This window comes from Simochromis diagramma, unplaced genomic scaffold, assembly GCF_900408965.1.
Source record: "Simochromis diagramma unplaced genomic scaffold, fSimDia1.1 OVJJ01000205.1, whole genome shotgun sequence".
In the NCBI taxonomy this organism is placed as follows: domain Eukaryota; kingdom Metazoa; phylum Chordata; class Actinopteri; order Cichliformes; family Cichlidae; genus Simochromis; species Simochromis diagramma.
This window is the reverse complement of record NW_024386782.1, coordinates 8,365,397-8,378,756: the sequence shown is the minus strand read 5'-3', so window position 1 is coordinate 8,378,756 and position 13,360 is coordinate 8,365,397. Positions and strand designations below refer to the sequence as shown.

General features: G+C 41.7%; 1 protein-coding gene across 12 annotated transcripts in view; it reads right to left on the bottom strand.

Annotated features, from left to right (window-relative positions):
- Nucleotides 1–13,360, bottom strand: part of LOC120726862 (adhesion G protein-coupled receptor L2-like) — an 89,157-nt gene that overhangs the window by 9,843 nt on the left and 65,954 nt on the right. For all 12 annotated transcript variants that reach the window (XM_040020851.1, XM_040020899.1, XM_040020879.1 and 9 more), the window contains 8 exons: nucleotides 12,240–12,362; nucleotides 10,341–10,546; nucleotides 9,895–10,068; nucleotides 8,514–8,723; nucleotides 5,866–6,086; nucleotides 5,037–5,103; nucleotides 2,829–2,920; nucleotides 1,366–1,534 (listed from right to left, as the gene is read on the bottom strand). In XM_040020851.1, coding sequence (XP_039876785.1) covers nucleotides 1,366–1,534; nucleotides 2,829–2,920; nucleotides 5,037–5,103; nucleotides 5,866–6,086; nucleotides 8,514–8,723; nucleotides 9,895–10,068; nucleotides 10,341–10,546; nucleotides 12,240–12,362 — 1,262 coding nt within the window. The remainder of the gene's footprint in view (nucleotides 1–1,365; nucleotides 1,535–2,828; nucleotides 2,921–5,036; nucleotides 5,104–5,865; nucleotides 6,087–8,513; nucleotides 8,724–9,894; nucleotides 10,069–10,340; nucleotides 10,547–12,239; nucleotides 12,363–13,360) is intronic.

Here is a 13,360-nt window from a genome sequence, read left to right as displayed (position 1 = left end):
GTGCAATTAGTTAACTAGTTAATATCTCCTCGCTAATTTCCTGCCAATCAACTAATCACTTAGAGTGATTAATTATTAATAAAACTTATTAATAGACTTGTTTAAGTAATTCTCTTCCTTTAGTTTACAAAATGAGAGAAGACAACTCAAATCATAGCTGTCACAATGTTGGATAATTAAAAGCTACTTTCAGCTGCTCCCTTATTCACAGCGGGTAACCACAGCAGGTAACTGAACATGTTTGATTTGGCAGTTTTACACTGGATGCCCTTTCTGACTCAATCGCAAAGGCCATTTGTCTCTATGGTTGGAAATGAGTAAACCGCAACACAACGAAGCCACAAAATGTGGAGATACCGGGGACTGAACCCAGGGCCTAATACACTCTACCACTGAGCTACATCCCCACACAGATGCCGGGAGTGTAATTATTGTGACTAAACAAATTCCCGCATAAATATTGCATATTTGTCACATTTTCATGTTTCAGATCATCAAAGAAATTAGACAAAGATAATTAAAGTAAATACAAACGGTGATTAAATTTATTAGAAAGCCATCCAAACCTTCCTAGTCTTCTGTAAAAAAGTATTTTTCGGCAGTCCACAGAATATCTTCCCTTGGTTATTTTTTGACGAATGTGAGACAAGCCTTTGTGCTCTTTTTGGTCAGCGGTGATTTTCTTCTTGGCACTCTCCAACTGTTAAATCATGAACTCTGACCTTTACTGAGACAATTGAGGCCTGAAGTTCTTCAGATGTTGCTCTGGGGTCTTTTGTGACCTCCTGGATGAGCCGTCGATGCACTCTTGGAGTAATTTTGATAGGCTGCTGTTCCGCGTTTTCTCCATTTGTGGATAATAATGGCTCTCACTGTGGTTCACTGGCATCCCAAAGCCTTAGAAGTGGCTTTGCAATCCTTGGCAGACTGATAGATGTAAGTGCCTTTGCTTGTCTGCTGTTTCTTTAGATCTGACCGTAATGTTTGGCTTTCTATGATCTTTTAGCTTACTTCACTTTGTCAGGCAGGTAATATTTAAGCGATTTCTTGATTCAACAGGTCTGGCTTTCCAAAACATTTTGGTAAATCAGAGTTAATTCATGATTTAATAAGGGGGGGCAATTACTTTTTCCACATAGGCCCAGCTAGGTGTGGATAGCTTTTTTCCACTTAATAAATGAAATCATCATTTAAGTGCATTTTGTATCAACTCGGGTTGTCTTTGTCTAATATTAAAATTTGTTTGACAATCTAAAGCATGTAAATGTGACAAATACGCAAAAAACTAAGAAAAGGCAAACAGTTTTTCACCTTACTGTTAATCTATTTTACAGCATATCTGAGACACAGAAGGACAAATCTTACTTTTTTCTGCAGCAGGCAGTGAAAGATGAAGATGAACATCCCTTGCAGAGTGTTGAAGATGGTAAAGAGGTAAGCCATCACTATAGAGGACTCATTGAGAAAGAACAAGCCAAAGGACCACGTCAGCCCCAAAAGACAAAGTAGAGCAAAGGCTCCTAACACCCATGACCTGCAAAAGACAGGAAAGAGCAACATTAAAACAGCAAAAAATCCTAAATTCCCTGCTTCTCCACTCCTGGACAACACCTTTTTGAAACACCGTTTTTTTTTGCTTGACAATTTGCACTAGTGGTGGCAAAGTGTAAAAATGCTGATACAAATTTTGCAGACAGTGCACGTTCACTGTCTGACAGTTAGGAAATTTCCTTGGTCTTCCTCTGAATTGTTGTCTAACAAGACTGCAAACACAGCAGGATTTTCCTTGGTGGTTTCCAGAATATAAGATAACTCGACAGTCAGTTTCAGTGGCGATGCCTGGTTGTTACTGACACACAAGAGAGAAGTAAGGCATCCCCAGAGAGATACCATGAGCCTGGAAATAAATGGGACAACAGCATGTTGTCGGTGGGAGAAAAATCACAGTGAACAATGTTGAAAATGACGCCTAATTCTGCTTGCTGTCTAATGCAGCGAAGATGTTATTTCATTGTTTAACAAGTTCCTAAATTTGAGTCAGAGACCAAATTCATAGCAGATTCAAGTTGGACCATAACGGTTAATGACTACTGAGTACTTATTATAATGTGAGAAATCCAGCATCCATAAATGTGAGTTTTGTCTGTGCAAAAAAATCCAAAAACCAGTTCAATGCCTTATCTTGGGTTTGGACCAAAATCAGAGTGAATGTCTTTGAATCAGACACCCACATAACATATGTTGGCCTGCCCTCGAACATATTGTTGAGCAAGAATCCAGGCATAGAAACGGTCAGAGGCTTTCGTCTTTTCACAACCAAACGCAGCAGACAGAAAACGAAAACACTGAGGCCCCCCTGTTTTTGTTTTAAAACTTCAAATCTGAAAAGATTGCGGTTGAATCCGCCTTTCAAAGAAGCCTATAAACTATGCCAACACAGGAGCAAAAAGATACAAAGGTCAGAATTGCAGTTATGAAGAAATAAAAAAAAAAAAAAAAAAAAAAAAAAAAAAAAAAAAAGGCAATATACCCCAGCGTAGCGCAAATACAGAAATCATAAAATGAACTAAAAAGGCACCACCTACGGACTGAAATAAAATCTAAAGGGAAAATTACTGGTCTGGTCGGGTTTAAGAGAGGAGAAAATCAAATAAACGTGTAGGTCAGAAGCTGCTTTTGAAATTTCAGGAGGTAGGCAAAAGCAGTAATGGTGCATATTATTTTTCCTCCCACTCCCCCCGCTCAGCAAACACACACACACTCTAACAGCAAGCAGCCACAGCTCAGCCTCCTTATCGACTAGAGTGACACCCCCCCGCCTCCCTCACCTTATACCCCCGATCCTGGACGAGTCAGGTTTCATGGAGGTGGAATGCTTCACCATCTTGTACATGGTCACCACCAGGAAGATGACATTGACCTGTCAAAACAGATGCCACATAAGGGTTAACAGAACGCATTTAGGTAGTCACGTGATTCCTGCTGTTACCACCAACGAATGGAGCAAGTGCTCCGATCCTTTACTGTCACGCTGACCTTGTGTTTGATTTCTTTAATTCTATATATGCAAATGGAAATCTTGAAATTAAAAAGTAGTCAGTGCAGAAAACAGCTCCCTTAACATTTTACATTTTCAACCAGAATATTTTTTGAAGCTATTCTCTCGCTGGCTCCGTGGCGTGTGTCAACACAAACACACCTTTACCGAGAGGAATATGAAAATTTAATGCCTCTGTGCAGATCACAAAGTACATTGACTTTCAAAGAGGAAAAACAACTGTGAGAGGTTATCGCCTTGGTCTGCTTCACACAGCTTCGATATTCAACATCGGCTACATTCGAAATTTCTCCCTCATGTTTGTCATTACAGCTGATTCCAAACACAGAGTACATATCCACAAAATAAGGGACGTCTATCTGATGAAACAGATCTAATAAAGTGCAGGCAAGAGTGCCGGGAGAGAAAAAAAAAAGTTAAATCTAGTGGGGAAAGTATAGAGTTTGAATGTCATGTTTTAAAAACAAGCTTCACCGAGGCCAGGAAAAAAACATTTAAGTGATTCAAGCCATACATCCAGAAAGGTTTCGATGCTTTCAGGATGTCTCTATCTCTAACTCTCTAAGCACTGCAGGCCTGTAGCCACAAAGGGAAAGGGAGGAGATGCACTTCAATTTGGCACGATACCACATTCAACCTTTGAAATGTACTTCTGTTAATATTCAACGAAAAACAAAAAAGGAAAAAAATTGATCCGGAGTCTTATCACATGAAAAACTTCTACCCTCAAAAACCTGCTCCGGGCGTGCATTTTTCAAGCGCATCGAGCGTGAACGGCGGATAATAAAAGGCACGAGTTGGCATGAAAACGGACCCCTAATGATCGAGATGTAGTGCTCTCCAGTTTATCAAATATTTCAGTTTCAATTCTCATTCACAAATCAGCGGCAAGATCCCCGTCATTATCCCGCGTGAACGCATCCCGAGAACACAGGCGGCAACAAAAGCAGGGTCCTAAATGGAAACAAAGAGGCTGTGAGTGGAACGCAGATGGAAACCAACAACAGCGGCGTTGAGAAAGATGGAAGAAAAAGGAGTGGCTAAAAAGACAGAAAGAGGCTTTTAGATCACAGCTTAGAGTAATGCCGTGTTTTGTCTCCCAGCCACAGGGGCCGATTTACGTCTGCTTGAGTCGAGAGGCTGGAGATGCATTTAACACAGCTGTAAGTGGTGACACAGATACGATGAGACAGACAGCGAGGAATGGAGTAAAGGGGGCACTCTGCAGAAAGATGAGGCGAACTGCATGTGCCATCTAAAATTTGTACTTCCCTGCCAAATCAAGAGCATATAACAGGGGCTGCCTACACGGGGTCTGGCGTCCATCTGGAGCCTATGGACAGATTTACATACGTGTTACTATATACGCCTATATGGATAAGCGCTCTGGGTCTGCTTAGGTCATGCTGAATGCATGCATGTGATGCACACATGTTGTGCGTGTGTCTATGCACATGGTGAACACCCAGCGCCGTGCATGAAATATTAAAAGGTGAAGATGGAGATGTCCGCGCTCTAGGATTGGCTGGGGATGCGTCATAATCCTCAGCAGGGCTATGAGCTGTGGTAATAGTTGTCTGGCCCACCCACTCATTACTTCCATGTTCACCACCCCATCCCCACCCCCCGCCACCATCACCCTTGTTTTCCCACTGAGCAAATGACCTTCATGCCTGAAACGATTTCTCCTCCTGATTGCAGCAGGGGAGTATTCTCTAGATGTACAGCAAGGACCAAACAGCTTCAAGTTGTTGCCGCTCACCAATTCTGATTTCAGAGGATTTCATAGCTGAGTGGACACTGATGTCCTCGTGTCAGCTATAATGGGACCACTTTCCTTTCATGCAAATTGATCTGAGAAAGCAGAGCTAAGAGGCTGCCAGCACAGACGGAGAGAGAGAAATCTATAAACTATTCTCTGAGCTTTTCTTTCAAAGAACAAAAAGTTATCACACGCGTGCACAAATTTACAACTTACCACAATTATGAAGGTTACAGGTCCGATGAAGCTCCAGATGAAATGGTTGTCGACTCTTAACCAGCACCTATAGGGTGTAAAAGGTGGTGTTCAGTTCATTAAATCGTCTCTTTGTGAAAACAAAGTTGCTTCTCATTGATCGGAGTCCAGCAGAGCCGGCTGCATGATAGGCCGCAGCAACAGAATAGAAACTCCTTTGACCGCAAGGAAGAAAACCCGACCTTAAGGGAGTGCTGGCCTCGTGCCATGAGAAGCTGCAGTGTAAAAGCCAGTGGTTACTGGACTCATGACTTCACAGTCTGCAAATGTCTACAAATGTGGGATATCTGTGTGTATGTAAGAACAGTAAACATTGTAATGTAGACAGTTTAAGAATGAATTGCACCTCAGCCCACGTTTATCACCGGGAAACAGAATGGAAAATAGAGTCTGAAAAAGGCGGTTTACTTAAATTCCATAAATTAGAGAGGACTCGCAGTTTTACAAATCATAAAGCTTGCTGCTTGGATGAAGACCAGCAGAGGAGTGCATAAACTTTTAACTGACATGGGCGGCAATTATCCACATCCACAAGACTAAAAACCCAGCGAGCGAGTGCAGCTAGCCAGCACATTCATTAATGCAGCTACTTTGCTCACAGCCTCTTCTTTTAGCAATGACAGGCTGTAAATTTGCCAAGGGGCCAGAGGTGGACTACTCTTTGTGATATTACTATCATTAGCACATACAGTACATGCTGTGTGGGTGTGTCGCAGTGGGGAGAAGGGAGGACTAAAGCTTGTGATATTTATCCCGGGAAGAGCAGCCTCTGCAAAGATCCCACACTTACGCCCGCTGAGTGCCGTAGCTTCTGTAGTCAATGGCCGCTGAGATGCCCACCACCACGGCTGGGATGAGGTACCCAGACATGTAGTAATACTTCCTGCGTGAAAACTCGCTCTCAAACACCTCGACCAGCATGAGGTACAGCTGCACGCCCTCCAAACACATCCACACGAACGCGGCCAGGAAGCAGAAGTGGAGAACTCCAGCGATGATGGAGCAGACCAGCTGATGAGAAAATACAAGCAGACGTTACACGCAGAGGTAAAAGGACAGTGAAAGAGCTAATTTTACTAAACCCTGCGCCTTGGATGAACACGCTTCCCTCCCTGCTGCTTTGGAAAGGTTTATTCATGCGGTCAGCTTTCTGCTGTCTGGGCTGAGAGGAATTCAGAGTGTCATAACACCAATCAAAGCAACCATAATAAATGTGTAATTCTATACTACAAAACAACACTCCTGACCCGGATGACCTTATCCCTGCGAAACCTGTGGAACCCCCTGATGGTGACCTTACCTTGTGCTTTTGCCAGCACTTTCCACACAACCTCCATGTTTTTATCATTATTTTTCTATACTGAAAATAAAAGTCAAAAGATAAATAAATAGAAAGATTTTTTTCCCTTTTTCATTATTACCAAAAATGACTTGTCTATAGTATTTAACACAAATCTGTATGTTTTTGCTTTAGAAGGGTGGTTAGTTTAAGTTAGTCTAGTTATTTATTTTTATTAAGACAGGACTAGATGTTTGCAGATGTATGCTAGCAGATTTCTGCATCTTTTAGCTGAAAAAGTTTGTTTTTTAGTCCACAGCTTTGTTGTTGTCATTTGTGGGATCAGAAATGTGCCTTAGTAAGACCAAATATATGCTGCACACTCCTATAAATGATGAAGCGACGCTTTTAGCAGCTTAATAACACTTTCACTGGGAGTCATTGGACACCAAACCAGAGCTAAAAGCATAGCAATGATTGATAATTATTACCTTTATCTTTTAGATGGATGTTAACTGATGCAAAGATTAAGCTTTTTATCATGTTTTGAGATATACATTTCTGTCAAAGTTTGAAATTAAGAAGCTACATATTCAGTGAGTAAAGATGTATTTTAGTCTTTTTATATAAAAAATATCTAGCAACAAATCAGCTTCATAAATATCAGAATCAGATGTTTGGAGGTACTTTCATTTTTCTATTGATCAAATAGTTCAAACACTCATTTTTCACACTTTATTAGAATTTAAAAATCTGCATCTTCCTCCTATAAATGTAACAGATTCCACAGATCTCAAAGTATCCGTTGAGGTTTCTCGCATGATGTCACGTGCACATTTCTGAAGAGTGTAACGTGTGTGGTTGCTGGCTGTCAGGTGAAATCGATCACAAAGAGGATGCTGCACCAAAAATCTCCTTGTGTTAGCTGAGGTATGACTGAGGCAAACGTTCTCCATTTCAAGTTTGTGTCGAGCTTCTTCCAAGTCTCACTGCTGCTCAGCTTTTAGTTAATCAGTGTTTGCAGACAAGTTGGCATCTCCCATGAAAACTACAGGCAACCGCAGCAATGTGAGACCAGAGCAAACACAGACCAGGAGAGAAATATAACTTTTCCCCCCCCAAGCAACCAGTTTCTTTATTCCCCTTTTAAGCTAGTAAACAAAACAGAAATCTTTTACATAAATTTAAATACTTCTGAGATAGGTGAGTGTGAGAGAGAGAGATTAAGCTGTACCTGACTGTGGACCTGATTCAGTGTAAATCTGCAGGCCAACTGCAGCTAGCCAAGTCAAACCGCTCCTCACTCATGAAAGCAGATTTTCCAACTGCAAACTTGGTTTAAATTGAATATTCTGGAGGAATCTTACAGCAGACTCAATTTTTACATCCTCTTAAAATGATATGAAGAGTTATGTTCCAAAACCCAAACCGTAAAATTATAAAATGGTTAAATAATTCCTAAACAAAGCCTTTTATTTACTTTAAAGCTTTTATATTTATATTTTGGGGTTTAAGCCCTTTAACCTCTTGTGTTAGTTTTGCTCTCAACGCAAAGGAAGGCAAAGTTTCAACAACCAGTTTCCTCACAGCCGGGGGCAGGTCATTAACCAGCCTCCAGGCCTGTGTAACTGGATCTTTAGCAACCGACTTTCCCAGTGACTGTCAGCAGCGTCCATTAACCACTCGCCAAAAAGTTGCGAATACACATTTTTGCCTCACGCTCTGTGTTTCCCAGATGGCCCCGGACTGTTCTCTAGGCCGGTGAAACTGGGGGACACTGTCAACATGATTGTCACACGCCCAAAGTGTTGCAAAAGTTAACATCCCATTGTTAGCAGTTACATGTTTGCAAAACCTCAACAAAAACATAAATAATTTCAGACATCTGTGATTAAATTACAGGGAGAATATTTGATTTCAAATAAATACGTTGCTGCCATAAAACTCCTGCTTTTAATATCTGCATTAAATTCTACCACTGGCAGACTCCTAATAGAAATATGATATTTTAATCTAATGTGGATTTTTTTTTTTTGGTTTGCCACTTCAAAGGAAAACTGAAGGGAAAATTCAGGCGTACAAAAGGTTAATTACAGCAGATGAGACTATTAATCAGTAGTGTGAAATTAAAACCTTCTGCAGAGTCACTTCCACGGTACCTTTGGTTCTGTCATGTTGATGCCCACAAGAAAGAGAAGCTCGCCGATGAACAGGTTGAGGCACAGGTTTTTGTGAATGGTGTTGCGGTCACTCTGCAGACCTCTGAAGAAGCAGAAAGTGAAGAGGCTGATGGCCAGGCAGACCAGAGACACAGCAATGCCCATCCTGGTGATGACGGTGAGGAGAACCTCGTGCACGCTCCCGTCCCTCTGCAGACAAATAGAGAAAGCACGGACTGACTTTAAACTTTGCACCTCTCATTATAATGGGCAGCGTTTGAGCACGTAATGAGTGAAGCTGTGCTGGCCTAATGGGGACACACACGCACCCTGTATGTTGTCACTGAATCAAAATCTCTGGAGTGTTTAATCCTCGCTTATTACTGGGAAAGTCGCATCACCTTGCTGATATTAATGATTAGAGAATCCACAACATGTTTTGGTATTCATATGACAACTTGACTGATTAAAACCACGCAACTATCCTTTAATCTCATTAGAGCTCATGAAGTTTCACGAGAAAGTGTTGCAGAAAGTGACATCAACAGAAAAATGCCACAAAAAGAGCTGTGAACATGTGGCATCCGCGTTCTCGCTTTGCGGTTGAATCACGCTGCGTTTCAGGAGGTCCAAAACTGAGCGTGTTTCAAGACGGCCACCTGGCAAAAGTGAAAATAGCAGACACGACCATAAAAAAATATCACTCAAGGACATGGTGGCCTCAAAGTGAGCCAATTCCTCCTGTGATATTTGTAATTTTATTGAGGGCAGGAGTTACAGTTGAGGTGATGTGTAGGGGATTGGTGGGGCTAAGCCTAGCCTCAGGGCTCTGGTTTCAAGCTGTGGTTAAGGTTGAGGTTAAGACAGATGACAGGCATAGAGTTCATGAGTTGGGACGTATTATTAGACAAACCACAAACTTATCCTCTACATTTATTACTGGCTAGGTCCTCGCTGCACATGCTATTTATCATGTAATTGGATTGTAATTGCATTTCGCGACCAAATGGGTCCAACACCACTTCAAGAGGGGTGGAGACACAAGTTAAAGCTGAAGTTATGTTGTTTCCCATGATTCTCTGAGACATATGCACAGAGGGATATTAGACATGGATCACAGGTAGAACATAATTACTTCTGATAATGGTATGGCACTTCCTGACACAAACTCGCACTTTTAAAGCGACAGCCCTGCTGCCTTTTCTCCACTTCTCCCTTTCTTCCCTGCCCTTACCTTCTCCTCCAGCTATAATCTAATTATCTCCACTGAAATGCCATTCTTGTTCTTGCCGCGTGTGCACAAATCTTTAAGTGAGACAGAAGAACGAGTAATTGAGACAGAAAAATAGCTTCAGCGAGCCACAAGGCGAGGGCCACTTACCACATTTCCCCGATGAGCCATGAGGATGGCAAAGTTGGTCAAGTGACTGCACGAGCAAGTGGTGTGGCTCTTATTGGTTTCCAGCAGTTTACAACCCTGAGTGGACCAGTATCCCATCATGCTCCTCTCTGAGTAATTCCAGAAGGAACAGTTGGGATTGTAATAATGTTCTTTCTGCAAAACACAAAAGCAGAGAGGGGGAAAAAATTTAACATTTATGAATATGCGCAGTTAAAGCACGTCAGTCATGTGTTTACTTCTCCTTTTTTTTTCGATTTTAAAAAAAACGTACTCAATTATTTGTGAAGGAGAAAGATCAAAATGGTGCTAATCATCACTAACGGCACACGGTTTCTCCTTTACTGTAAAAGGTATCGCAGTCTATCCTGTTTTTTGACAGCCTGGCTCTATAGTGTGGTCAGGGTAAATCTCCGAGGGAGGCTTACATCCAGGTGCTCCAGTGTGAAGATCACGGGGTCTGCCACAAACACACGGCTCGACTCCTTTGTAATAGAGGCTGACAGGATGTGGGAGTTGACAGTGAGAGAGAGGTTGTGTTTGTTCAGGTCTCCCATTCCCCGCAATGTGGCATTTTCTGTGCTGAGGAACTGACCCAGGTGCTTGTAGAGTACAAATACCAGCTTGGCTACACCTATAGCAAACAATAAGAAGTACAGCGTTAGACATAATTTACAGTTATCTACCAAACAGTAATAATTCACTCCCCCAAAATAACACTGCTCACTGCATTTTATATAAAATATATAGATTGTTAAAACTGGTGCCTCTGCCAATGAACACACAGGATGTCGAGCCAGTTAGACAGATGAGGTGCACAACTCATCTGTCTGACTGCTGCAAAGCGCACTATGCTTTACTCATTACAGTGATAATTAAGATTAATTTTAAAATATGAAACATCTGATCCATGTTCTTCATGTTTTGCATGTTTTTAAAACTATTTTTAATGGCAACCTTAAGACTCTTCATTGCAAAATGATGTGCTTTCGCTGCGTTGCTCCAGCAACATCATAATGTCCATTGTTGCCACTAACCGACCATGTCACTGGGAAAAGATAAAAAAGATTAAAAGCCAGGTGCACATGGGAGACATTTGCCTTTGGGGCTTTTTGACCAAAACCATGATCTTTATCTAGACCAGGTAGTTTGGTTCAGCCTAACAATACTCCAACTGAAAGCCTCAACATTAACGCAAAAATCAAACAAAGACTAAAACTAATGAGCAGTGAGTTATGGTTATGCATACAACAAGCGTCCCAATCTCCTGGGTGAAAGTCCTCTATTTAGTATTCCACCTCACCAGAAACTTCTGAAACATTTTGAGCAGAAGTTCTGTTTTCTGCAAAAGTGATCGTTACACTTTCCCCCCCCCTTCCTCGAAATATCAAAATGTTAAGATTAGATCACTAATCTCAGATCTGCGTGTGTGTTTGTTTGTTCACAAACTCCTCCTAAGCTCATCAGGAACATCTTAGGCCCCTGTAAGTCTTTTACGTAGTCACTGGTTCTTATCTATATCAGATATTATGATGTTATCATGCTTCCAAGCAACCACCGAGCAACAGGGTTTTTTTAAGCCTTTATGCATCGTTAAAACCTTATGAAAGCATCCGATAGTTTTCATTTCAGGACAATAACATCCCATTTATGTCCACAAAACCTGGATTATACATGAATAGCAAATAGCTAAAATGCCCAGTGTTTAAGCTTTTAGCATTTATTGTGACTGGACAGCGGAAGTAAGACAGAGAAACTGGCAGAAAGACACACAGTAACAACCCTTGGGGCAGATTTGAACCCAGGCCTCTGCATGAGCCTCGCAGCACACAAGTCAACCGCTCAACCCAGTAAGCTAAACCAGCAGTCCTAGATGACACATATAATTAAAAAAAACAAAAAACAACAACTTTGAGAACAAACAGGTCAAGCAATACTTCAGCATAGACATGCACAAACACATGAAACCTAAACAACGGTTGTTTTTGTTGACCCATATCCAAGGAGCATTGCCTTTTAGCATCGCTAATTCGTTCCAGGATTTATGCTAAGCTAAGCTAATAACCTCCTGATTATATTACCCCATACAGTGCAGTGTATGAGACTCACATTGTAACTCCCGGCAAAAAATAAATAAATCAATGAGCATATTTCACAAATGTCTTACTAATCCGATTCAGAATGCCTTAGCACGTAAAATCACTTTAAGGCATTATCCCAACTTAATTACCCAAATGAAAACAACTATGTGAATTAGGACATGGTTATGAACTACCATCGAACCATCTGATCAGCTAGGTGTTTCTTCTGCGGTGACGTTCTCTCACCGTTTTTGCTGTTGACTTTCACCGTGTTGGAAGACAGCTGAAGAGTCATTCCGCTCTTGCTCGTCTGTGGAAATCTGAAGTCTTGCACCTGCCCGTCGGTGCTTAGCACACACACCTCCAACACTGAGAGATGGCCGAGGTAAAAGGGAAAGCGACAGAGAGATTGAGAGAGGGGGAGATGTATTACTCATAGGCAACATTTGAGAAGCATTACATGGTGTTTAATAGAACTCTATCGCTCAGGCCCAGTGGGGTATGTGTAAAGACTCGAGGTTCATTGTACCAGTAACAGAATCCAGTCTTATTGGCAAAACCCCGTCGAGTGTCATTTACTTAAAAAACCATGTCACTAAGCTGTTGGCTGGCATTGTGAAAGCCTTGGAGGCAGGAGCGGAAGAAAAAATAACAACAAGGGCAACGATAGAAGATGAGCAAATTCAAGCACGCAGCCTACTGCGGCATGAATGTCAAATATTCATAGGATCAAAAATATCATTGAGCTTTTACTTTACTTTTTCTTTCCCCTGTGGGTTCAGATAACTCTGGGCCTCGACGAGCAAATCTCTGAAAATCCTCCAAATTCCTGCAGCCCCTCTCTCTGGTATGCCAGCTGCCGGGTGGTGCTCCCTTTGATGTGTGAAATTATTAAAGGGTCAGGAGGACACACGTATCAGCACACTCCCTCCCATCAGAAACGGCCTCACTTCCTCAGATAGGTGGCTTCTGACAGACGGAGATGAGGAATTGTTCTCTAGCTGTTCCCCCCACCACCACTACCACCCGCCATCTACCTTTTAGCTCCCTTTCTCCCTTTTTTCCCTCGCCCTGCCCTTGATACTCGCCCGGAGATGCCATTTGAGCTTCGAGGAAACTGCTAATTAGAATCAACAATCATTTTCGGCTTTTTTCGACTCTTTTAAGAGAGGTCAGGTAGGCTGTTCTCTGAGGTTTCGTCATATTTAGTTATGTTTTTTCATTATCTATATTGTGCAGATAAGCAAACACTTGACAAGCTCATAAAAACTGTCTGAATGCAGTGATTAAATGGCTAATGTGAAACATATTACACAATGTGTTAATCAGTGCTTTTGGTAAAGACAGAGCAACTAGTCCTTATCAGT